Here is a 26,661-nt window from a genome sequence, read left to right as displayed (position 1 = left end):
TTTGGAAGTGATACTATTCCTTCTTGAGTATCCAAATGTGCGCCCAAGAAGACCATCCTTTATGATGGAAGTAGGTTGCTCTTCTCCCAATTTATCACCCAACTGAACTGTTGGAGTACCAAAATTGTTCTGTCCTTGAATTCCAGAGCCTCTTCTCTTGACGCAGCCACCAACAGAATGTCGTCCAGGTAATGAAATATAGGAATACCCTCCACTCTTAGAAAGGCTACAACTGTGACGAGAACCATCTTGGGGACCAAAGGGAAGACACGTAAACTGGACATGTTGACATTTGAAGGCAAAGCAAAGTAACTTCCTGTGCGCTTTGTGAACTGGTACATGGAAGCATGCATCCTTTAGATCCAGATTTATAAGCCACGAGACTGTGGCAGAATTGCTTGTAGGATGGACGTCAATGATTCCATCTTGAAAAGGCTGCAGTTGACAAACTGGTTCAGAGGACGTAAATCCAGCACTGGTCTGAATGGCCCCTAGGCTTTCCGAACTAGAAAGAGCTTAGAGTAGAATCCTAAGCCCTGTTGGGACTTCGGAAACCATTCCACTGCCCCTGAGTTCAGGAGTTGATCCACATACTCCTGTAACACCTGGTCTGAACCCGGAATCTGAGGAGCTGAAGACATTGCGAGATTGTGTTCTGTGAACTTCAGGACCCATTGATCTCTGATATTCAAGGCCTAGATCAAAAGGATGTTAGACGTGCCCCCACTCTGCTGGTCTGAGTCGACTTGATCTCATTGCTTTTTCTCTGTATGGGCAGAGCCGAAAGTAAAACTTCTCCTATTGGGTGGACGACTTTCATCCCTTGTGGACTTCCAGCTTGACTGCCAGCAGTCCTTCCATATCTAGGCTGTCTTGAACCTAAAAAGGACCTATTCATGGGGGAACTAGGCCTGCCCCCTTGACGCCTGAACCTCTTCTTATGCGGCAAAAATACGCTCTTGCCTCCAGAAGCCTTCATAATGATGGAATAGAGTTTCTCGCCGAAGAACATATCCCCTTCGAACGGTAACTGACATAGATGTCAGTCTGCCAACCAAGGTTTTAACCACAAGGCACTTCTTGAAAACACCGAAAGTGCCATTGTTCTGGAAGCCAGATGTACCAGATCTAGAAAGGTATCTGTCATGAAGTCCACCGCTAGTTTCAATTCAGACAAAAGATCAGTCTTACGTGAAATGTTAACATTTGAAAAAAATGGCCTCCTCCAGGTTATTTAACCAAACGTTCATGGCCCTTGATGTAGAGGTCATAGCTACCGCCGGCCTACATGTTGCCCATGTTAAGATTAGTTTCAATCCGTTTCTCCATCGGATCACGGAAAGCTGCCTCGTCATCAACCGGCAGAGTTGTTTTCCTCGCCAATCTTACTACTGCAGCATCGACTCTAGGAGGGTTATCCCATAATTTGGAGAAAGATTCTTCCACTGGATACTTTTTTGCAAACTTTCCCTGAATAATAAACTTCTTTTCTGTTCTCTTCCATTCAGAACTGATGCTCTCTTTAATTGAATCATGCACTGGAAAAGTCACCTGTCTTCTCCAGACAGATGGGAAAAAAAAAAACTTGTCTGCAGACATAGACTTAGGCAGCTCTTCTGAAAGACATAACATCTTCCTCATTGCTTTTACCAGATTCTCTACTGTAGTAGGATCAAATGCAATTTCCTCTTCAGACATTACTTCTCCTTCCTCTGAGAACTCTGAATGCATATCCCCAGGAGAATACAACATTTCATCTGTCACATCCGATAAAGACTCATGGCAACGCTCTAACCCTTTTAGCTTTCCTCTGTACTCCAGAGGTAGAAGCAGTAGCCTCTTGCATGCCTTGCACCACAGTTTGAAAAATTAAACAAGAGCCTCCAATTGTGGAACTCCCGAAGGCTGAGGGTCTGAAGGCACTACCGGATCCGTAGCTGAAGCCGTTTTCCTTGAAAGAGTAGGCTCCCCCTTCTGCGACTCAATTGACACATGCAGGCTGAAACGGAAAAAACAACCGTCAGCCACTGTAACTACTCGCTCTCATTACATTCATATATCCATAGCAGGCTTACCTAGGACCTTTGGCCCGAGATCCTTTTACAGAACCAGGCTGATCCATAGCAACCTGTAATATATTATGTCATGAGCTAGACTTCTAACCATCACACCAAACAATTGTTTGGAGAGGCACTCACAATCTGTAGCAGAATGTAGTTCAATACTTCCCAACTTCCAGAAAGGTGTACTGTCACATCCACCTATATCGCCAGTATTGTTCACACTGCAAGCCCCTTCTTATTGCGTCACATTTGGGCACCGTTTTCCCGCGTGTCCGAAATACACGCGTCCGAAATTTTGGGCAAGCGTCTTGCTCGTGCGCATTTTCCTCGCGTCACTTTGGACGTATCTCCAAGTGGAACCAAACGATGCCACCTACTTACATGTCGCCGTATCCAACTGAACCGGCTAATTTCCTGGTCTGCCTCACCCTCCTCTTTACACATTAGGAGCGAATTCCACAGCAGTTCCAGAACTCAACCCTGCCCAACAGGTTCTTCTCACCACAACTCTTATAGGGTGCACTTGGAGTCATAGGGAGGGGGAGGGAGAGAGAGAGACCCACTCTGGCATAGTAAGCTAGCAGCCTGCAGTGATCTATACAGGAAAAATGACGAGGATTGCTAGGAGGAGCAGAGTATTTAAACCTATCGTTAACACTTTCCTGTCCAGTGACTGGATAGGCGGGATTAACCCATGTTAGTGAATTGTTTGCCATGGGTGATTTGGGAAATACTGCCTGGAGCTGTTTGATTCATCTATTTCCTGAAAATTGTACCTTAAGGTGTAACACAGACACCTGAATCTGCAGCCATAAGGATTCGAAAATTTGTGCCTGAACCAAGAACTTGCTTATTAATAGTCCCCACTACCTATAAAGAGGAACGCTCTCCACTACAAAGAAAACAACACCCCACTACTAAAAAAAAGCTCCCCCTACAGTTATGCAACTGCCATCAAAACGCATATTTTGCAGGAAAAAAAAAAAAGTGCTCTAAAACTTACCCTAGAAAGTACGCTTTTTTTGTTTCACAAAAGTCACTGACACCAACATGCGGAAGCATTTCCTTCTGCAGAACTTCTTTTGCATATTTGATTCTTTTTTCTTTTGTAACACCAGGCTTGGCACCTCTAGAACCAATAAAATTCAGAGCCACATTTTGTTCCTGTATAACAAAGGCTTCATCAAGCGATGGTTTGACCTATGGTAACAGAAGTATGCACCCAAGGTGCAACAGTGATTAACAAGCAATGATGACACTAAATGCTGAAATTACAACTTTAATGAAAATTATTCTGCCTTGAAGAGTTGACAAGATTTTTTCCTTGCACGGTTACATAACTTCTCCCCTCAGGGGTGATGTCATTCCATACATGCCAGGAGGTACAACCATCTGACCGACACCCCTCTACTAAAGTGACCATATCGAGCCATGTAAGGAATCTTAGTGTAAGGGTAAGGCTACATTTACAGGAAACATAATTAGGGTGTCTTCCTGCAGGTAGAAAACAATTAAAGCGAAACTATCGTGAAAATGAAAATTGAATATTGGCTTCAGCATACAGAAATAAAACTTTCCTAAATACAATCAATTAAAAATACTGTACCATTTATGAAATCAAGTTTATATTCACTTTTTCTCTCTCAGCATCTGTTTCTCCTCATTCTGTATTCATTCAGGAGTTGGGTGTCAGATGAATGATCCAATATATCTTATAGGGGGCTCCTTTTGCCTAGAAGATGTATTCAAACTCACTATTAAAATCACTAGAAATCCTGTCTCTCTACATGAAGAATTTGTGCCAAAGGCAATTATTTTGTTTATACTGGAATAAGTTATTTGATTGAGCTCTAATACATCTGCTAGGAAAGTGAGCCCACCTATAAGATATATTGGATCATTCATCTGAAGACATTCAACTGCTGCATGAAGACAGAATGAAGAGAAACAGATACCAAGAGAGGAAGAGTGAATATAAACCTGATTTCAGAAACAATACACACACATTTATATTTTTATACAGGTCATGGAACTCAGAGGTAACTTCTAATATCCTCATATTTTGAAACTGGGGGTACTTTATTATAATACACAAGTTTTAGTGAGTCATGCGACAGAAATGACATCAGAACTCACCGTTTATAAGGATATAATTTATAAGATATTCATGACATTTGTGTAAATATATATATCCCCCCCCAAACCTGCCTAACTGCTAGTTGATTCAGAGAGAGGTGAAACAAAAATTGCACCTGGTTTCTGCCCTCCTGACTACCAAGAGGGGAATCAGACCAGTATCTGCATTAACCTTGAAATTTCACCTTTACATTTTCTTTCAGCATATTGCATTGCTATTACAAGCAAATGTTGCAGTAGCTATAGGTTTAGTTTGTATGATTGCAGATTTTAATAGAATATAGTCTAAACCAGTGGGGCTGCCATACCAGATGGGGGTAGACTCTATGATTAACCTATGATTAAGTGTCCTGTGGGGACACGAAATGCGTCAGGCTATTTTTTTATACAAGATGCAAATAAAGCTTTTAGTACTTCTTTATCAATATTTTGAGACTCCTGGATTCTACTTAATTCAATATTTTTGGGGTGACTGAATGGTGCCAGCTCTTTTTTCTAGGTCTTTGTATGTATTTCCCCCCTGCTGAGGGTTTGGAGCATGAGCACCCGGACCCTTATGGAAAGCGGTAAGCTTATCCTTATATTTCTAAAAAAAGTCCATGTTTTTTATTATTTTTTTATGATTTTCTATTATATAGGGTAGACTCTATGCTAGTTAGCGCAAGATATGAGTAGTATTACTATTTGGTTTCTATATATTTATGGAAGCCTACCCTGAAGATCACAGCTTCTGTGAGCTTGCGGTCATAAATATTTTTTTAGAACCAAGGCAAATGTTAACATATTGGTACACACTATACTTAATTTTAAGGTGAACAGCAACTTTACCTTCTATACATAATACAGGCAAAGATATCTTGTATTTTTTTAAATATATAGTTACCATTTCCATCATCTCTGGATCTTCAAAATCATAAATAATATGTTCTAGTATATCCCTGTCAGACACAAATCCTAAAGCACGAAAGACAATAATGATGGGAACTTCCTGCTTAATATAAGGTAAGGTTGCAACAATGCGTTGACCTATGGCACTTTTTTTGGCACCCTGTAAAACAAAGACAAACAGAACAACATTTATAAATCACTTATAATCAACTGCATGTAGACCACTTCTGCTCAGCATTTCAGCTTTGCCATCAGCATTATAGTTTAGTTATAACACTACCACTTAATGTCCTCGTCACTACATCCATCACCACAGGACAATGCTCTGTTGAAGCCCGTCCTACTGTTTAATTGCAGCAATTTGATGTTCTAGATATGGAAATGGTTAGGTTAAGGAAGTTTTCAGTCTTTATTTGCCCAGTAGTTTTGCACACCAGGATGTCTGGCAAAACTAAATTTCTGGTTCCTTTTTCCAGCAAATACAATTTTTACCTTATATATACATGGCATGAAAAATATATAAAATACTGAAGGGACATTGGTAGATAATACCATAACACATAAAACTGCAGGAAAGCTATTCATATTTAAAGACTGAAATATGCACGAGAAACGCCAATAGTGACAATGCATCAAATCACTCAGCATTACATACCTGACCTCCTCTAGCAAGCATGCTAACCCATATAGAGCTGGTTGGTCTTGAAGAATTTTCCAGACAGGACCTACACTCTGCAGTGTAAGCATACTTTGAATCTTTCTTTGCAAACACATATACCGTGTTTGTAGCCATCTTTTCCTGAGCAATAAGAACCTTGAAAAAAATTATAAGAACATTGTAATCATATTTGTATTTTCAATAAGCAGACTGACAAAGCCTTAGAACAAAAGGCCTAGTGCTGCAAGGATGACAAGCATTGGCAAGAACACAAAAATAAAATTGAAGTACTCTATAGACTTGGCAGTTATCACAGTGGTGCAGTTGCAGCCTAAAATACAAAGCTGCAAAAGAAAATCTAAATACGGTGTCAAATTGGACTGAAGTGTGACCATCTGTGTTTTTTGAAAAATTTTGGAGTTACATATTCTGTGGCAGCTGTTAGATTGTGTAGGTATCTGGTATCCAGCTTAGCATTCTAATTACACGTTTACACATCTACATTCTTTGTATTATATAGTTGATGGTATACTTGAATCTGATACAAGTGTATCAATATAACCAAAACTTAAATTTTCCTCAATAAAAAAAAAAGAATACAAATAAACAATATGCAAAAAGTATGTTCAGCACAAGCCCTATTCATTCAACTCATGTTGAATGAAGAAGGCATACTGCCCCTTTAAATAAATAGGCCATAACCTGTTTTTGAATCAGTGCAGCCAAACATGTTCAAATACCTTTTCAGATCCATTTATAATGAAATAGCCTCCTGGATCAAGTGGACATTCATTTAACTCACAAAGATCTCGATCAGTCAGCCCATTCAGCAAACAGTATGTTGAACGTAACATAATTGGTATTTTGCCAATAAACGTTTTCTGATGTTGCGTTTGAATTTGCTCCTCTCCTTCTTTCACCACTGTTTTAGTTATGTCCACATAAAGAGGGGCAGAATACCTAAAGTAACAAGTAAACATTAGTAATTATTGCTAAATAATAATAAATAATGCAAAAAGGTGAGCATGGTGGTTACAGGAAATGCTTAAAAGCAAGATGTACAATAAAAAGTAGTTATGTTCTCTACATAAACAGTAAAGCAACTTATTTGAAGTAGTTTCATCGTGGCCATGATACAGATTGATTAGCATAAAGAATTCTCTTGACTTAAAAAAAAGGCATAGCTCAACATCAGACAACATTAAAAATAGCAAAAATCAAAGATAATTTCTTTTAAACGACAAATGTTATCTATCCCATACAGCTGTGTTTTTACACATAGCTCATCAATTCTGAGACATTTTACACACAGAAATTTTTACCCATTAAGTCTCTGGTTATTTAGATTTTAAACTATACATGGCAGGGATCTCCTTCATCTTTGTTATTGGATTTATTGCAATCTCTGTAGTTTATCTTTATACTGTACAACATTGCATTCAAAATAGTGCTGTATAAATAAAGCTAAACACATATACATTTCAAGGCAGCTTTAGCACATGTACCTTTACTCCAAAGGCGGATTTAGCCAATGGCTAAATGGAGTGAACAATTTATTTTAATATATGTATTAACCAGTAGAGTTTTCCATGAGACAGAAGGCTGCTTGTAATACAAAATCTTCATGAGAGAGAGAAGGAGAGAGAGAGAATGCAGGGAGAAAGGTATGTTCTACTGTGAGCGGTTTTGAGTAATTTTAGGGATAGGAAAAAAGGTTAACTTATTCGTTCAATATGCATTTATTAGACTTGTCGCTAAATTTTAAAGTGTTAAGACCAAATGGAGGCACTCGGTGGAATATAAGAGGATCATACAGATGTGGTCAAGCATGAAGGTTTATGAATCTTTCAGATTTTTGGATCCTTATCAGATTCATGAATGAGAGCTAAAGATTTATGAATCTTAGTACTTCGTAGATCCCCATCAGCTTAGATTAAGATTCGGACGTCCTCTTAGCTTCTCAACAACTGAGCATGCACTGAGTCACTGGAACTCACAAAATGTCTAAAACTAAAGGTGGCTGTGGCCATTCGGTGCCTACGAACCACAATAATTTGACACATTTGTTGGATCGCACTAAAACTGGTAGTCAGGGAGAAGAAAAAAAATCTTAATGTCTATGGCCACCTTAAATCCAAGATGGCAAGCTCCTCTGCACAACTTTGAATGCCTGGATCATTACTATTACAGGAATGCGGAACATGTAAACTGGGTACAACAACTGTAATTTATAAAGATAGTATAAGTCACCAAGGAGTTATTATCATTACTGTAAAGGTTATAGGGCAACCCATGCTCAGTACAGGTATGAACCTGTTATCCAGAACGCTTGGGACCTGGGGTTTTCCTGATAACAGATCTATCCATACCTTAAGTCTAGTCTACTATAAACCCAATAGGCTGGTTTTGCTCCCAATAAGAATTAATTATATCTTAGTTTGGTTCAATTAAGAGGCACTGTTTCATTATTACAGAGAAAGGGAAATAATTTTGAAAAATTTGGATTTGGAAAAAATACAGTCTATGGGGGGTGGCCTTTCGATAATTCACATCTTTCTGGATAATGGGTTTCTAGATAACAGATCCCATACCTGTTCTAGTTTGGAGACAATGAGAGGAACCTGGACAAACTAGATTAGAGATGTGGGGTCACTTAGTAATATGGCACTGAAGCTGGTTGAATCAAATTCTGGGTAATGGATATCACACTTAATGTGAAACAAGACATCCTTAAGAGATACTGGGGGTCATTTATCAACACTGGGCAAATTTGCCCATGGGCAATAACCCATGGCAACCAATCAGATTGCTGCATTCAATGTTCTACTTACAGCTGGCTTTAAAAAGCTAATCACTGATTGGTTGCTATAGGTAACTGCCCGTGGGCAAATTTGCCCAGTGTTGATAAATGAGCCCCACTGACAACAGAAATTAAATCTATCATAATATTGCCTTTGAAAGCTAATTATAACTTTGCCATAAAGTATTTGCACAATGCTTTTACATTACCTGTCTGATGCCCCATGTTCCTCTATGAGGGGGCTGCCATATTTGTGCAGCAGGAGTCTCTTAGCATTAGAATCTCTAACTGACAGGCTGAGACGGGACAGTCAGGTTGGCAAAACAAGTCAGGTTTAGAAACTTCAACTAACAATTATGTACAAAAACAAACCTCTCAGCAAAAAAAAACAAAAAAAAAAACGATCAACATGACCTATAGGTAACTTTTAATGTACATTCATATTTTAAAAAGTTGTTTTTCAGCGTCAGTATCACTTTAATTTCAACCTTTTATGTCTATGTAAAATCTGCCTAACTGCTAGTTTGTCAAGAAAAAGGCAAAAAACACCAACAGAAGCATCTTTAATTTGCCTCAGAGAGGGAAATAATCCTTCCTGCTTCCAAGATGGCAGACTAGTCCCTAGATCAACTTGTTTTTCAGTCGGAGAGAATTCACTGCCCTTACTGTAAAAAACTCTGAATATTAAGATGGAACCTCCTCTCCTCTAATCTTAATGGATGCCCTGGTGTCTGAGGTAAGGGCCTACTTGTAAATAAAGCATTAGTAGAATGTATTATATGGTACCCTTATATAATGTATACATACTGTAGTTATCAATCTCAACCAGTGTAAACAACCCCAACTGGGCTACACTTTCTTCATATTATGACATAAACCCTTATATTGTACAAGGGAGATATACAGCCTGTCATGGCCAAGATGTTTGGTCTGCATTGTTTCATAAATGTGTGCACAAAAAAAAAAGTTTACTAGTGAAATTGGGCAAATTAGTGGGGTTTCGCTATGAAGCCAGGGTATTTGCTGACCTGTCACAGCCAGGGACCAGATCATGTATATGCTCTCAGATTCTGTTAGCTTGCACGAGAGTGTATATTTAGGTTGCATTGATGGTTCCTTCAATTTATAAAGCAGAACATGATCCCCAGCAATTAAAAGTAGTTAAAGGAACAGTAACATCAAAAAATAAAAGTGTTTTAAAGTAATAAAATATAATTCAGTGTTGCCCTGCACTGGTAAAACTGTGGTGTTTGCTTAAGAAACACTACTATTGTTTATATAAATAAGCTGCTGTGTAGCAATGGGGGCAGCCATTCAAAGGAGAAAAAGCGCAAGTTACACAGCAGATAGCAAATAAGCTGTCTGTCTAATGGTGTTATCTGTTATCCATTAGTTAACCTGTGCCATATAGTCGTTTTTCAATTTCCACCATTGCTCCACAGCAGCTTGTTTATATGAACTATAGTAGTGTTTCTGAAGCAAACATCAGTTTTACCAGTGCAGGGCAACATTACATATTTTCATTACTTTAAAACACTTACATTTTTTGGTGTTACTGTTACTTTAAGCATTAAAGGACCAGTAACAAATTTTTTTTAAAAAAAATTCATTAGTACACATCAAAACAAAAGACACCAACACAAATTATACTTTAAAATCACAAAGCTTTTATTAAGAAATAACTTTACAGAAACTGCACTTCCTGTCCTGTACAGAAACGGTGAGAAGGCGACCATCCATCCTGCTGGGCTCGATTTCTCCTCCTCGCTACTCTGCTGACAGCGTTTGAAGGAGCAACTATTCACTGACAGGCATCGCCTCTCCTCTCCCTCACTGTGCATGGCTTCCCTCCTCCTCGCTGCTCCCCCCAGCCAGATCCCCTGACCAGAATGACGGATGATCGGCCCGCTTGTCACTTCACAGCCTCTCTCTCTGTTAATAGCAATAACAGTAAAGTCCTGAGGCGCCACATCCCCTTTGCTTGTCAAAAAGACAGAGGAAACCACTGGCACCCACGGCGCAGCATGGGATTTGTGCACCCACAAGCCAATGCACAAGCTCAAGCACCTTCACGCTTCCACACGCGGCTTTGTTCCCACACGCTATTGCCAATACCTGACGTGACATTTGCTGCGCCTCTACACTTTGTCACACTGAATTAGATAGAAAAGCCTCTTTTCCTAATTGTGCTTCAACCACCCTTTCCGTCCCTGCTACAATGCACCGAGCCTGAGAGAGCGGGCCCTCGCCTTCTCAATTCTCATGGCCAGACCCCCGCAGAGCTGCGAGCAGAGCAGAACATTTTATAACCATTTCTGGGAAGCCGCATGTTTACAGACGGGAGGGAAGTAGCGATGTATTTCCTAAACTTCAGCTCACCACAAGCCAGAAACACAAGGGGTCAGGATAAAAATCCATAGAAATCCAAGTGCAGGACAAATCCACAGCAGTTTTCTTTGACTGCAAAATCTTTTATTGGGAATGTACAAAACACAACATGTTTCGGGCTAGGCTAGCACTTGATAAAGGGCCTAGCCCGAAACATGTTGTGTTTTGTACATTCCCAATAAAAGATTTTGCAGTCAAAGAAAACTGCTGTGGATTTGTCCTGCACTTGGATTTCTATGGATTGACTCTATTGGGGGATCGACACAGGATACCCCGCAGGATAACCATTCAAGCAATTAACGGTGAGCTGCAGTCCATCTCTATACGTAATAGACTGTCAGGATAAAAATGTGAGGGCAATGGACTGAGCAGCTTTCTCTGTAATCCCTTTGGCAGTGTGTTAACCCAATCTCCTCTTCCCCCTGCGCACCGTTAATACGCAGCAATAAAGGTACTGTGCGGCTGTGAAGTGACAAGCGGGCCAATCATTCTGGTCAGGGGATCTGGCTGGGGGGAGCAGCGAGGAGGAGGGAAGCCATGCACAGTGAAGGAGAGGAGAGGCGATGCCTGTCAGTGAATAGTTGCTCATTCATACGCTGTCAGCAGAGTAGCCAGGAGGAGAAATCGAGCACAGCAGGATGGATGGTCGCCTTTTTGCCGTTTCTGTACAGGACAGGAAGTGCAGTTTCTGTAAGTTATTTAGCTTTCTTAATAAAAGCTTTGTGATTTTAAATTATAATTTGTGTTGGTGTTTTTGTTTTGATGTGTACTAACAAACTTTTTTTTAAAAAAAAATTTATGTTACTGGTCCTTTAAGGACATCCGTCTCTGCCCGAGTCAGGCTTGCAATCTTGCCTGGCTAAATCAAACCTAGGACCCGTGTTCTGAAAGCCAGAATTGTTAACTATTGAGCTACATAATGGGTTTATCTTGGTTATAGAGATTTCTGCATGGGATGGACATTTTGAATAAATTAACTAATTTGAAGATAAGGATATGCTTATTTGGGGATATGCTTAATCCTATGTATGGCATATTAGTGTATTAGTTTATGATTTACTTTTTTTTTTTAACACTACTGTGCTGTTAAACTTATGAACACTATTCATATGGGAAGTTGTGGTTGTTGAAATTAAACTTTGTAAGTATCTTGTAAACTAACAGCAACAAATTTTATTGGTATAGTTTTAGGGATACATTTTGCATTTGCATTGTCCTTATGTTATATAAGTGTATGGGTGTGTGTCTGAAAAAAAAACAAAAAAAAAAAAAACTTACGTTAGATTTCTTAACCTTGCTTCATTTGGCATCATTGGTGAGGGTGCACCATCTCTTTCCCAATGTGTAGGCTTAGATAAATAAATCTGTTCAAATTTTAACAGGTACCTAGGCTGCAAAATAAATACATCAATAAGCAACAATTATCTGTGAAATCAATACACACAATTTACAAGAAAACATTTTGCAGGTTGGCAAATTAATATTGGCATTGCAATACACAAAGGAAAAAAAACAGAAGTTTCCAACAATATTTTTATGGCGTAGTCTCTGTATATAAAATTTAAGTCCTGAGCCAACAAGTGTATTTATTTTTACCTGTAATGCAAGTGTGTAGACAGCTATCTCAGGTCATTGTGCCTGATCCTGTGCTTTCAGAAAGAGCCAGCACTTCACAATGGAGCTACTCAGATAAAATTTTGTTTCTCCTACTCAATGTAACTGAAGGAGTCACAACTTGGGTGACTCGCATTTTTACTATTAAGTGCTGTTCTCATATCTACCTTATGCAGGCGTATGCAGGCGTTAGGGAGCGGTTATCTGGTTATCTTCCCATTATACAGCTTATTGGCCCATGTAGGGGCCCTCCGATGGGCTTCTATGATCAATATGTGCCCAAAAAATCAGACAGATATCAATAGGACAGGTTTAATAATCCCATTGGAGAGGGCCGCATCAATTGGCTGATGCTGTCCTCATTCACTACCTCCTGTTTTCCTGTAATTTAGATCCAATCATTGGACCCTAGGGCCCATGATCAGATCAGCCAGATATCGCCCACCTCGCCAAATGAATGAGTAATGCCAGCTTTAGGGGAAGAATTATCAAAATGTGAGATTACAGAAAAACTACCCACTGTCTATTCACTCCTTTGGGATTTTAAAAATCATATTTATTAAATGGTTAACTCTGACCATTGATCTATGCCTAAAATACAATAGGAATGAATAGGGCCCATGATCAGATCAGCCAGATATCACCCACCTTGCCAAATGAGTGAGTAATGCCAGCTTTAGGGGCAGAATTATCAAAATGTGAGATTACAGAAAAACTACCCACTGTATATTCACTCCTTTGGGATTTTAAAAATCATATTTATTAAATGGTTAACTATGACCATTGATCTATGCCTAAAATCCAATAGGAATAAATAGAAAGGGGGTAAACTGATCACAAACTTAGTTTTATTCTAGAGGGGCAGATTCTGCAGCTAGTATCAGCATTTGAATGGTGAACTATTTTTGTCCACCTTACTAAGCATTACACATTAGGCTTCATGTGTGGAAACAACCCCAATGTGGCCAGTCTTTCCTTATAGCGGAGATTTTCCATACCTTTTACCAGCTTAGTTGCACTTCTCTGGACCCTCTCCAATCTCTTATTTATGCACTGGAGACCAACACACGTTTACTAACATTGGAGATAACTACATTGGAGATTTAGGTTGATGTTGCTCATGGCAACCAATCAGCAATTAGATTTAAACAGCCATCTATAAGTTAGAAAACAAAATCAAAGATCTGATTGGTTGCTATGGGCACATCTCCAGAAATCTCCAGATATTTATCTCCAATGTTAGTAAAAATGCCCCTAAAACTGTAAGGCATTTTCTAGACTGAATCTTACCAACGCTCTGTAAAGTGGAAGAATAAGCCACTCCATTGAATCTTTCCCCTTTTATTACAGCTCAAGATCTTCTTGGCCCATGCAGCTCTGTAAAGTGGAAGAATAAGCCACTCCATTGAATCTTTCCCCTTTTATTACAGCTCAAGATCTTCTTGGCCCATGCAGCTGACTGGCATTGCTTGCTACGTCCAATTATATTATTTACAAGGACTCCAAGGTCCTTTTCCATTATGGATTTTCCTAGTGCAGTCTCATTAAGGGTGTAATTTGCTTGCATAATTCTAATTCCCAGCCAGCCATGCATATTGCCAGTTTGTCAAGATTCTGATGCCACACCCTGGATAGAGTTAACTGGGCTGCATAATTCTGCATTATCTGCAAACACTGATACATTATGTACAATACCCCTAAACCAAGAGTTAAATAAAAGTGGACCCAATACAGAACACTGTGGGTCCCCAGTAAGAACCTTACTCCAAGTAGAGAATGTACGATTAACAACCATCCTCTGTACCCCATCCTGTAGCCAGTTTCATATCCATGTACAAACAACTTTACTAAGACCAACAGCCATTCGTTTAGAAAGCAATGTTTAACAACTATAGGTTAAAACCTATTAAATCATAATAAGATTATTCCTTTAATGTCTTCTACAACATTCTAACCATTCTCTTCCTCAGAACAGCTGCACTGCCATCACTCAGTATCAGCACTTCTCTAGCAAAGAGCCTATAGCAGGGGTAGGCAACCTGAGGCTCCGGAGCCTCATGCTGCTCTTCATCCTGCTTCCTGCGGCCGGCTATACAGCCCTCGCACCTGCTGGCGTCTGCTCGAGTGTGTGACCGGGATAAGTTAATGGTTAGCTTACCGCAGTCGCACACTCAGGAAGCCGCCAGCAGGTGCAAGGGCTATATAGACGTCCCAGGAGTGACAGGCAAACCCGAGCCGCAGCAAGATGATTCATCATGGTCCTTACCGCGGTTACAAACTCAAGACAATAGAGGGAAGATCAGCATTGAACTTCAGAAACAGAATTTACATTAAACAGATGAGAACACTAGCATTTAATAGGGCTAATTTATTTCAAAGTAGGCCTACACATACACACTTTTGTTTGTTGTATTCTGTTGTTGTAACAGTTAAAATTGAAAAAAAGGTTAAAACTTTTAAAAGTTTATAATCTGTTTTATGTTTTGCGGCTCCAGACTATTTTTCTTTAGTGGAAGAGGGGACAAAATGGCTCTTTTGATAGTAAAGGTTGCTGACCCCTGGCCTTTACCCAATGGAATGGCCTTGACCTGGGATTTTTGGCAGTTGATTGAAATCCTTCCACTTGTATGTTATCTTGCGCGCAGTGGAATGAATGTTTGTTTTTAAATGCCTTTCGAGACTCCGACATTTCCATCAAAAGGTCCAAGAGAGCTCATTCAAACTAGAAATTTTAATTAATTTTAATTAATTTTAAGAATCTAAGCTAGTAATATTTGTATGTCTGTACTTAATTTTTCACATACAAAGTCTACATTTATGTTAATTTTACGTCACACAATGGACTACAACACGTAAATGGTGCATATTTGTTAGATCATTATCTATTAAAGGGGACATATAGCATAAATTTTTACAATGCATCAAACCATTTTAAATAATGTAAAATAGAAGAAAGTGTTTTTATTTTAATACCTTTTGCATCAAAAAACGTCTATTTGCTTGAAAACTGTTCTCAGCCCTCCCCTTTGCAACTTCCTGTCTCAGACTCTTCAGTACCTGAGCTGCAGCCTATGGCTCTTTCTGTATAAGCTATAGAGCAGCAGCCAATGAGGGAGGAGTGGGTGTGTCTGTGAAGTCTCTCTCAGTCCTTCCCTGCAGCCTTCTGTTAACCCTTACTCCTGGTTTTCCCTTCCCTGAACTTCTCCTTTTTCTCCCTCTCTGTCCTATTTATTTAACCCCCTCTCTGCCCTGTTTGTTTTTTACCCTGCAACTCCCTGCACCCGATTATAAATTGTACCACAACAGCTGCATTTCCCCTTGCAACTCCCTGTACCTGATTATAAATTCTCAGAACAGCTGCATTTTACCTTGCAACTCCCTGCACCTGATTATAAGTTGTACCACAACAGCTGCATTTCCCCTTGCAACTCCCTGTACCTGATTATAAATTCTCAGAACAGCTGCATTTTACCTTGCAACTCCCTGCACCTGTCATAAACTGTTCCACAACAGCTGCATTCCCCTTGCAACTCCCTGCACCTGGTCATAAATTGTTTCAGAACAGCTGCATTTTACCTTGCAACTCCCTGCACCTGGCCATAAATTGTTCCAGAACAGCTGCATATCCCCTTGCAACTCCCTGCACCTGGTCATAAATTGTTCCAGAATAGCTGCATTTTACCTTGCAACTCCCTGCACCCGATTATAAATTGTTTCAGAATAGCTGCCTTTTACCCTGCAACTCCCTGCACCTGATTATAAATTGTTCCACAACAGCTGCATTTCCCCTTGCAACTCCCTGCACCTGATTATAAATTGTCCCAGAACAGCTGCATTTTACCTTGCAACTCACTGCGCCTGGTCATAAATTGTTCCAGAACAGCTGCATTTCCCCTTGCAACTCCCTACACGATTATAAATTGTCCCGGAAAAGCTGCATTTTACCTTGCAACTCCCTGCACCTGATCAAATTGTTCCAGAACAGCTGCATTTACTCCCTTGCAACTCCCTGCACCTGATCATATATCAATATGAAGGGAAACAAACCTACAGCTGCTGTTCTGCAATATCATAGCAGTAAATACTAATGTACACTGTTTGTATAAGTGTATAATGTAATAGAGGCAGAGAGTTGCACAGTGTATAACAATATATTATGGACTATAGATTATGTCCAGCTGGGCAGGTACATGTGTGACTGGTCTATTTGCTGTGGAACACAGGACAATACTGTTGTACTTTAAATAAAAGAAAATATTACTATTACAGTTTGTATTAACCTTCACGTTTTGATTTATGTTGAATATGTAAGATATATAGTTATAAGTGAATGATCAGGCAGCAGCATAAGACAGTTATGTGCAGGCTGGGACACACAGGACAGAGGGTGGGAGGGGAGGGGATTGGCTGCTACAGCTTCAGAGTTCAGCCTGTCAGTCAGTGCTGTGACCACTTCCTGTGAGAGAATGAACAGACACTCCCACTCTTCATTTCAGCCTAGACACCGAGCAGAGAGGTTCTCTCTGCAGCTCTGATATAATGACAGTTCTAGGAGGTAAAATGCTTTCAAAATGTTTTTCTTTCTGCATCATTACATGTTTTGAGGAAGGATGAGTAATATATCTGAATATGAAGGTTATATGAAATGTCCCCTTTAAAGGGGTTGTGCATCTTTATATTAACTTTTAGTATGATGTAGTGTTATTCTGAGAATTTGTAATTGGTTTAATTTATTATTTGTATTTAAGTTATTTAGCTTTTTACTCAGCAGTAGCAAAATTGCTAGGATCCAAATTATCTTAGCAACCTTGCATTGATTTGAACTGAACTGTGAAAAAGAAAAATAAACAAAGGCCAATTGAAAGGTTTCTTAGAATGTTAGTCATTCTATAATATACTAAAAGTTTACTTAAAGTAACACCAAAAAAATTCATGTTTTTTAAAGGGATGACAATATAACGTACTGTTGCCCTGCAATGGTAAAACTGGTGTGCTTGCTTCAGATACTCTATGATAGTTTATATACTGTAAACATGCTGCTGTGTAGCCATGGGGGCATTCATTCAAGCACAGGATATACAGTAGATAACAGATACGTTCTCAAGAATACCATTGCATACTACAGAGCAGAGCACCACCCCCCCAACCTTTATTTTGTTAACCAGGGAGCCACATTCAGATGTAGAAAGAGTTTGGGAGCAACGCAAGCATGAAAAACTCTGTTATGGCAGTATTCCTGGTTTTTATGCCTCCAAAACAGGATTTCAAAATTAAGCACCTGCTTTAAAGGGGTTGTTCACCTTTGTAACAAAATGACAAATCTAACAGTTCACATTAATAGAACAAACTTTTCATAGAAAATAGAAATAGTTAACAGAAAAAGTACAGTTCAAGAGATATTCACCTCAGAAGTGTCCCTGTACTAATCCTTCAGTTCCACACAGACCCTGTGCTGGGAGGGGGTCACTGACCCCCAAAACCACTACAGTGTTCACTTCCTCTTCCTTATATGACATCACACATTGTACTGGCAGCTAACTTTACTCCTATTGGCTATGTCTGCTGTCAATCTGCCACTGCTTCCTGTGCTGGGGAATTTGAGCAGCATTCAGGTACTGAAGAGAAACTGTTACAAGTTTGTGAGAGGGAGGGGGAGTCTGTGCAGATGGGGGGGATCGAGGTGCTTGGGACCTGGAGTTTTACGGATAATGGATCTTTCCATAATTTGGATCTTCATACCTTAAGTCTACTAGAAAATCATGTAAACATTAAATAAACCCAATAGGCTGGTTTTGCTTCCAATAAGGATTAATTATATCTTAGTTGGGCTCAAGTACAAGTGACTATTTTATTATTACAGAGAAAAAAGAAATCATTTTTAAAATGGATACTATGGGAGATGACACTTGTACTTTCCAGAAATATATTATTTGGGGGGGGGGGGCATGTATTATTTTGTGTATTTACCTCATAAAAAATCATTATTCAGCAGCTGACTATTTGTATGAGCTTGAGGCTTTCCAAATGAGTTGAATTTTTGTGCATAAAGTAAAATATTTTTCTGGTATAGATCCCTATATCATGAAAAATATAACTTTTTAATTTTTTGGTATTTAGAGCTCTAAATCTTGTTCCAGAAGTGGAACACTTAAACACTTAAAAAAGGTATCGTTTTCCGAGGTAAATTACCGCCCCCCCCCGGAGAGCGCACAAAATCACTTCGGGTTTCCACCTCACCCTTTTAAAACCATACACATATGAAATCCACAGCCTGCATGGCTAATTAGCAATTAATTTAGATGCATGATACATGGCTGCACAGAAATCAGTTCAGTCTGCAGCATCTAAATGAGTTGATAATTAGCCATGCAGGCTGTGGATTTCATATGTGTTTGGTTTTAAAAGGGTGAGGTGGCAGCCCTACTGTCACTGCTAGATGTGTAAGTTACATACGTTTCTAAGCAAGTCAGTGCTGGTTTTTGTTGCAATTTTGTAAATAACTGACATTATGCTTAATGCCAAAGGTATTAAAAGATAAAAATATAGAAACGCCAGTATTTATTCCCAGAAAAGGTGCACCCCTTTGGCACGCCATTCAGTTTTAGTCTTGCCAGAATTGGGAGAACAAGTATTTGTCTGCATGGCTGTGTGATTGTTTGTTCCAAGGCAGGTTTGTTTATATGCTGCGTCTGTTTACCTCTGCCATTACAATTGAGTAATCAACCAATGACCATTCAAATTATGTGACCGGTTACAGTTCACAAGCACCCAATAAATTACTATGAGGAGGGCAGTATCAACATCCAATAGGAAACAAGTAAGGGCAAAGCCTGGGCATGATGATGTCATCATATAGGAAGTTCTTGGTGTGTCAGGTTCAAAATAGGCCACTCCCATCACTTCAGAAAACTGGTCAGAGAGACAGGAGAAGGACTGAGTTAATAGGTATAAAAATTAGCTTTTACAATGGCATTTTTACTTTTTGTTATGGAAAATGGTTTTTCTAACACATTGAGAGCATTGTTAGTGGTTTCATAAGATTTGTACATTGAAGGTGAACAACCCCTTTAAGGCCACTGGGAACATCCAAGGGGTTTGTGAGAAACATGTTGCTCACGAGCCACTGGTTGGCGATCACTGCTATAGAGCTCATCTCTGATCTTCTGTGCATCCTGCCTTTTCTCATTTTTCAGCTTTGAATGGCTGACCTCATGGCTACACCGAAGCTTGTTTATATAAACTATAGTAGTTTCTGAAGCAAACACATCATTCATACCAGTGTATGCAACAGTACATTATATTTTTGTTTCTGTAAACTTTTTTCGTGTTACTGTTCTGTAAAGGTGAACCACCCCTTTAAGAATAATCCCTTACCTGGAAACCATATCACAAAGCTCCAAATTACAGGAAGGACTTTCCCCATAGTTTCCATTTTAAGCAGATAATTCAAAATATTTAAAATCATATCAATATTCAATGTTTCTCTCTAATAATAAAACAGTAGCTTGTACTTGAGCATTTGTGCAGATCCATATTGGTGGATGATCCTACTGGGTTTATTTAATGTTTTTTTTTTTTTGGACAAGGTACTGAGATTCAAATTACAAAAACTCAAAGATCTCAAGCATGTCAAATATCATAATTTTGAAATGTATTAAGTATCTATATGCTGGAAAAATCAAAATTGGCATGACTGTAAAAAAAGTTTAGAGAGAGGGATTAAAATTAGGAAGATTTTTTCATCAGTTTGAGTACATACATTCTTACTTTGTGAAAAATTATTGTTGCACATTGCTGGTGCTCGAGTTGAAGTGGTTACAAAATGGAGACACATGCAAAAGCAAGATGGAGTATTGATAATATAAACTCCTGGTAAGCCAACTTTAATGGGTTTGGTTTGCATCATAAGTAAAACCAACACATGGACTTGGAGGACAGACTCCCTTTTATAGAATATACAACTGTCAGAAAACAGGAGCTTTGGGATAAATATTTAGAAGTAGGTTGTTCAATCGTATAGAAACTATGTATGTATATATTCCACTGTACAATTAAAGAAATCTGCATTTTACATGCATGCAAGAACTCACAGGCTCTTCTACTTCTCCTGTCGTATGTTGAGCTTCAGCTTGAAGATCTATAGGTGGGGCATCTTCCACAATCCTCTGCACGGACATCTGTATAAACTCATCAAAGGAATCAAGCTGTTGTCGTACTAAACCTTTTTCATCAAAATAAGAGCTTTAAAAAAGAAACAAAAAAAAAAACAACCTTACAAATTTATGATGGAAAACAAACAACATTTGTACGATTAGGCAACAACATTTAGCATGAACCTACAGATGAACACTGGCTGATATTCCAGTACAAGAAAAGATGTGAAGGCTACTGTTCTTACTGGATTGCACAATGAGTCCCAACACGTAAGCAGGTTTTTCCTGAGGCTTAACTTTTCAAGAGAAGAGCTGTGTAAAATGTTTTTTTCTTTTACTTACCCCAACCAGTCCAATCAAAATGTATCTTAATCTTCAGTGTTATAAAATCTACCCGTTTACTATTTAATCCCATCAGTATTTTAAAAAGATTCTGTGCAGACGGAACGGTTAAAACTAAGTAAGCCTTATCAGAAAGATCCACCTAAATATACCAGTGAACTATCAAACTAGTGCTGCTCTGTGTCCTCTGTCAATAGAAACACTGCATGTCTTTACTTCTATTGTGTACACATGGGCTTCTGTATCAGACTTCCTGCCTTCAGCTTAAACCTCCTTGCCCCGGGCGTGAACATGCTCAGTTTGCGCCTCTTAACCCCCTACCTTCTCTGTTGTAATCTGAGCCCAGAGCTATAAGTGAGCAGGGAGAGACTCAGGCAAGAAGTGATGTCACACCAAGCTTATATGACAGCTGCTTTCCTAAACAAACAGAGAGATCTTCGAGAGCTTTCTACTTAGGTATGGTAAAACATTCTACAGAATAAATATAGCATTCTATTTGCACTATTGCAGCTAATCTATTGGCAATAACATGCCTCCTTAGCTTTCCTTCTCCTTTAAAGGGTACCTAACAAAATATTATCCCCATCCAATGGTGCGGGCTATAGAGCCCACAATCTGGTTGGGGGGTAAAACCTGCCCCTCCCCTACTAGCGCTAGGTCACCCGCACCAGGAGGGAGCTCCCGGTATAAACGGCCATGTTGGGGAGCAAATGCCGTGAGGTGCTCATTATGCACACCACGTCCTGAGCGCACTGTGCGCATGTGATATGTACGAAATGGCCTCTCGCACCAGGAGCTCCCTCCTAGCACTGGCTGGGGGTAATTTAAGACAAAAAAAAAAAAATACTGCTACCCCCCCCAACTGGAGTGTGGTTGGGGGTAACATTTTTGCCAACAGGTGCTCTCAACTACCAAGACAATATTAATGTAACAATTTTTTAGAGGCAACTATGGCAGGACTCTGAAGCTATCTTCCTGATGACCCCCCCATGCTTAAATTTTTTGCTCTCTAACAGGAATAAGGAGAGGCTGCATTACCAAGAGCAAAATCACATTCACACTGGAGAATTAAGGCTCTTTGAATTATCAGGGGATGATTTTGCTGCCCCTGCACAGTGCTTTCTGAGGCAAGGTTCTCGCCTTGGCTTGTGGCAGGAGACACTCCCGTAGCCTCATTTCTTAAATCCTTAAAGGGGAACTAAAGTCTAAAATAGAATAATGCTAGAAATGCTGTATTTTGTATACTAAACATAAACTTACTGCACCAGAAGCCTAATTAAACAAATGATTAATGTTTTCAAAGTTGGCCGCAGGGGGCTGTCATCTTGTAACTTTGTTAAACATCTTTGCAAGACCAAGACCATGCTCAGTGTGGTCTGGGCTTCAGTTGGGAGGTTAAGCTTAGGGATCATCATAAATGATCAACACAGCACATGTCAAATAATATCTGCCACAGAAGCCGATACAGCAAGACTAATTAATAATCAGAATGCACTGGGTCTGTGGATACAAATCTCTACACAGTCGCTGGCTGCTCTACAGGGAAACAAACAAAGCTGCTCGTGTTCTGGGAAGTAAGGTGGGGTTTTTAGAAAGTATTAGTGAGAAGGGCCCCCCGCCGTTTGAAAGTATGATAGTTTCCCTGCAGAGCAGGTAGGGAGCAGCTTTCTATCTGCAGTTGTCAGAGCAAGTAAAAAGATGGGGAATTTCACTGCATACAGTCAGGTCTATCATAAAAATTGTACACATTTTTCAATTTAGTATATAGGAGATAGATTTATTTTTCATTAAAGAAAGTAAAAATGGGATTTTATTTTTTTCCTTTACATACCCTTTAAAGGAAAACTATACCCCAAAATGAATATGTAAGCAAAAGAAGTGGCATATTAAAGAATGTCACCAAACTGGAATATATATTTAAGTAAATATTGCCCTTTTACATCTCTTGCCTTGAGCAACCATTTCGTGATGGTCTGTGTGCTGCCTCAGAGATCACCTGACCAGCACTACAGCTCTAACTGTAACAGGAAGAAGTGTGGAAGCAAGTGTGGTATGTTTGTGTGTGGTATGTTTGTGTGCACAGCGAATTGAACAATCCCAGAGAGTGGCCTTATTTTTGAAAATGCAATATCTTTTTATAGAGAATTGCATTGTTTGGGGGGGGGGGTTAGTTATACTTTAAGTAGGAAGGGCCATAATTTGATGGACTCAACAATGGATCAATGTTATTTTGCTGCTTGCTATTCAGCTCATTTAGAAAAGGTAGATAAAATAAATATTTTCACAATAGGCCAAGACAAACATTGCATTTTTGCCACAAACTACAACTATTGTATTCTATAGAGTTTAATGGTTATCTGCAGTCTAAACATGTTCATTTTTTCCCTAATGCAGCCTTCTCGGCTATAAAGTAGTAGGATTTCTGCAAACCATTTACCAGCGCAGGGTAATATTCCAGTGCAGGGTAAAATAAGAATGCTTGGTGCACCAGATTAACAAAAAAAAGGAGAGCAAAATACAAACTAAATAGTCTTACCTAATAACAATCCAGCATGCCTCCTGCCACAAATCTGGAGTGATTTCATCATCGTCTTCATCATATTGCATATCTAGCAAAGACACAAATACATTTACGGTATATTGAAATACAACTTTTACACCATCCCTTTTAAAAACACCTAACCGGATGGGTCCCCTGCCAAAAACAAAGTTTTCAAACAGTAATATTCTTTTTCTAAGATTTAAGTTTCAAAATTACTTATGTTAATTAAGTTGATACATTGCTGTAGTGGTTTAAATTAAAAGAGAGGATGCCCTGTTGGTATATTATGGGTGTTTTAGCAGGGGATGACAAATTGTATTCAAGTTGTGTGAATGTCTAAAGGAACAGAGTTCATATACTAAACTGAAATAATTTGCAAAAGGGTGTTTGCTAAATAAAGATATTTATTTTTGTGGAGCAATGACCGGATTTATGCTCTTACAATATACAGTGTATGTATAAATCTGCTAAGTGATTTATGCATATTCATTTTACATGGAACTATACATAATGTATTAATAATTAGCTCTGCAGCATCAGCTTCTATTACAGATAACCCAATTATATGCCGATGTTTTAATGACTTGCGACATCCCCTAAACTTTGCTTCTCAACAGTGGCAAATGCAATTTAGAATGTGAAGTGTCAGTGACAATAAAAAGATGTCCTAACAATATTAAAGATATTTGACTGCTGTGGACAAATTTTAAGGCATGGCTCTCATTACTGTAACAGGGCTGCTGTAACTGCTGCTGGGTTTGTCGAGTTGACTAGAGGATGCCTGGCACCTGCATTATACCCAGAACTTCAGCAACAATGTCTAAACTGTGCTGAAAAACGTAAAGGAACAGTAACACCAAAAAATAAGTGTTCTAAAGGAAAGACAATAGACTATAGAGTTGATCTGCACAGGCATAACTGGTGTGTTTGCTTCAGAAAAACAACTATAGTTTATATAGACAAGCTGCTGTGTAGCCATAGGGGCAGTCATTCAAGCACAGGACACATAATAGATAGCAGAAAATATATGGAAAAAACGTATCCGTTATCTGCTTTGTATCCTGTGCCTTTTCTCCTTTTTCAACTTTGAATGGCTGCCCCCTTTGCTGCATCGAATCGTGTTTATATAAACTATAGTTCTGTTTCTGAAGCAAACACAACAATTTTAACAGTGCAGCACAGAAGGGCACTTTATTTTCATTAGGACACTATTTTTTTGGTGTTACTGTTCCTTTAAACATGTTTATATAAAATACCACAAGCAATGGCATTCCTGGGTTTTGGGTTGGTAAAGAAGCGGTACCAAATGCTTTGCCTGGAAGGATGGTAACATCTAGCATACGATTATTTGATTCACACGCCGGGGGGAAACACTAGTAGTTTGAAGAAAACCATTTTCACGGTTACGGAGTCAGACAACGTGCAGCTCCCTTACCTTCCTCTGCATCGTACATGCTGATGCTGAAAAAGTACAAGAAAACGAAAAATGCTTCAGTAACGTATGGAATAGCAGCAGAAACGCGAAACTGTCAATGCACGGCAAACAAACCAGCTCTCCACAACACGAATTGCCACAGATCACTTCTGTATTAGAACAAGAACTGACGAATAAAGCCACTCTTTAACGCTACTTCCGCTTCCCTAGAAGGAAGTGACGAGTAAAGATGGCGCGCAATTTTCTTCCCCCCCACCGCTCAGATCTACAAAGCCAATATTTCTGGGTGGTAGCGGTAGTGCATTGACCCTAGCATGTGATATCTTGTCTGCGAGTCAGGGAAATAGATGCAGAGGGCACTGTGACAATTCGCTGCCACTTGCTGCGGGAGGGTGGGATTTACTGCGACCCGCCTTGAATGGTCATGGGTTGTTTGGATTTACTGTACAACTTGATGCTGCGAAGGACACTGTGATTGTTTATACTGGGGAGTTGTGATTGTTCATCTTTTTATGAAAAATTGATTTAGGGGGGAGGGATTTACTGTGCCACATGATGCTGACAAGTGTGCCATTTGTTTTTGGGGTGGATTCTAAATGCTGTTTGATGATAAGAAAAGACACTATGCCCCTTTTATTCTGTTTTGGCTGTGGTGTCGGTGCCACTTGATGCTGGGAGGACCTACTCTGTGCCACTTGATGCTGATGCCAGTTGATATTGGTTAGAGAGCCACTGTGCCACTTGATGTTGGCGAGGATTTACTGTGCCACTTGATGCTAACTGGGATGCCAGTTGATAGTGGGGGTGGGATTTCATACCTCCCAACATTTTGGAAGTAAAAAGAGGGACGAAAAAAAATTTTCCGCACGTAGCGCAGCAATTTTTTGACCACACCCCTTTATGTGGCCACACCCCCTAATTACCATGTTTGTTTTACAAAATTTGGCAGGTTATGAAAGTTTGAAATATTTCTCCTTATCTAAACTGTGTTTTTGTGTCTCAAAATTGTTACAAAGTATCTTATTTGCACCTGTTAGCTGTTCTGGGCTCTCTGCTAAAAGCCAATTAAGTGAGAAACTTTGTTTCTTTTTCTGGCTGTTCAGTGCAGAGAAAAGAGGGACTTTCCAGTACAAATGAGGGACTGCGGTTTCAGCTGTCAAAAGAGGGACTGTCCCTCTGAAAAAGGGACAGTTGGGAGGTATGGGATTTTCACTGTGCCATACAATGCTGTGCCCTTGATGCTAGTGTTGCCACCTTTTTTTTAACTTACACCAGCCTTCAGTTGGGGGCAATCTGTGACATTACACAGGGTTGGGGCTGTGGCCTATGGGACAGGAAAACAGGTGGGCTGGCTGGAAGGAAGGTGCAGGGGGCTGGAAAACATAAAATAAAAATGTACAGACTGGGTGGGGAAATGGGAGAGTGTGAGTAGAAGGGGAAATAGACAGTGGAGGGGGGTAAGAGAAGGGAGGGATTTACAGGGCAGTTCCAGTTTACCAGAACGTACATTGCCGGTGATTTTGTTATACCAGTGCCGGCCTTAGCTGGTGAACTACTGGCTAGGTCGGTCAAATAGCTGCCAAGTGGCAACACTGTGGGGGATACACTGTGCCACTTGATGGAGGGATTTGCTGTACCTTCT

The 26,661-nt window shown here is 39.6% G+C and overlaps 1 protein-coding gene across 1 annotated transcript in view; it reads right to left on the bottom strand.

Annotated features, from left to right (window-relative positions):
* Window positions 1-25,257, bottom strand: part of LOC108712074 (DNA-directed RNA polymerase II subunit RPB2) — a 67,114-nt gene extending 41,857 nt beyond the window's left edge. The window contains exons 1-8 of the mRNA XM_018253944.2: window positions 25,020-25,257; window positions 23,579-23,651; window positions 20,638-20,788; window positions 12,212-12,324; window positions 6,486-6,705; window positions 5,743-5,901; window positions 5,083-5,247; window positions 3,067-3,263 (exon numbers count right to left, since the gene is read on the bottom strand). Coding sequence (XP_018109433.1) covers window positions 3,067-3,263; window positions 5,083-5,247; window positions 5,743-5,901; window positions 6,486-6,705; window positions 12,212-12,324; window positions 20,638-20,788; window positions 23,579-23,651; window positions 25,020-25,038 — 1,097 coding nt within the window. The 5' untranslated portion in view covers window positions 25,039-25,257. The remainder of the gene's footprint in view (window positions 1-3,066; window positions 3,264-5,082; window positions 5,248-5,742; window positions 5,902-6,485; window positions 6,706-12,211; window positions 12,325-20,637; window positions 20,789-23,578; window positions 23,652-25,019) is intronic.
* Window positions 25,258-26,661: the final 1,404 nt, after the last annotated feature.

This window comes from Xenopus laevis, chromosome 1L, assembly GCF_017654675.1.
Source record: "Xenopus laevis strain J_2021 chromosome 1L, Xenopus_laevis_v10.1, whole genome shotgun sequence".
In the NCBI taxonomy this organism is placed as follows: Eukaryota; Metazoa; Chordata; class Amphibia; order Anura; family Pipidae; genus Xenopus; species Xenopus laevis.
This window is presented reverse-complemented; position numbering and strand designations above follow the sequence as displayed.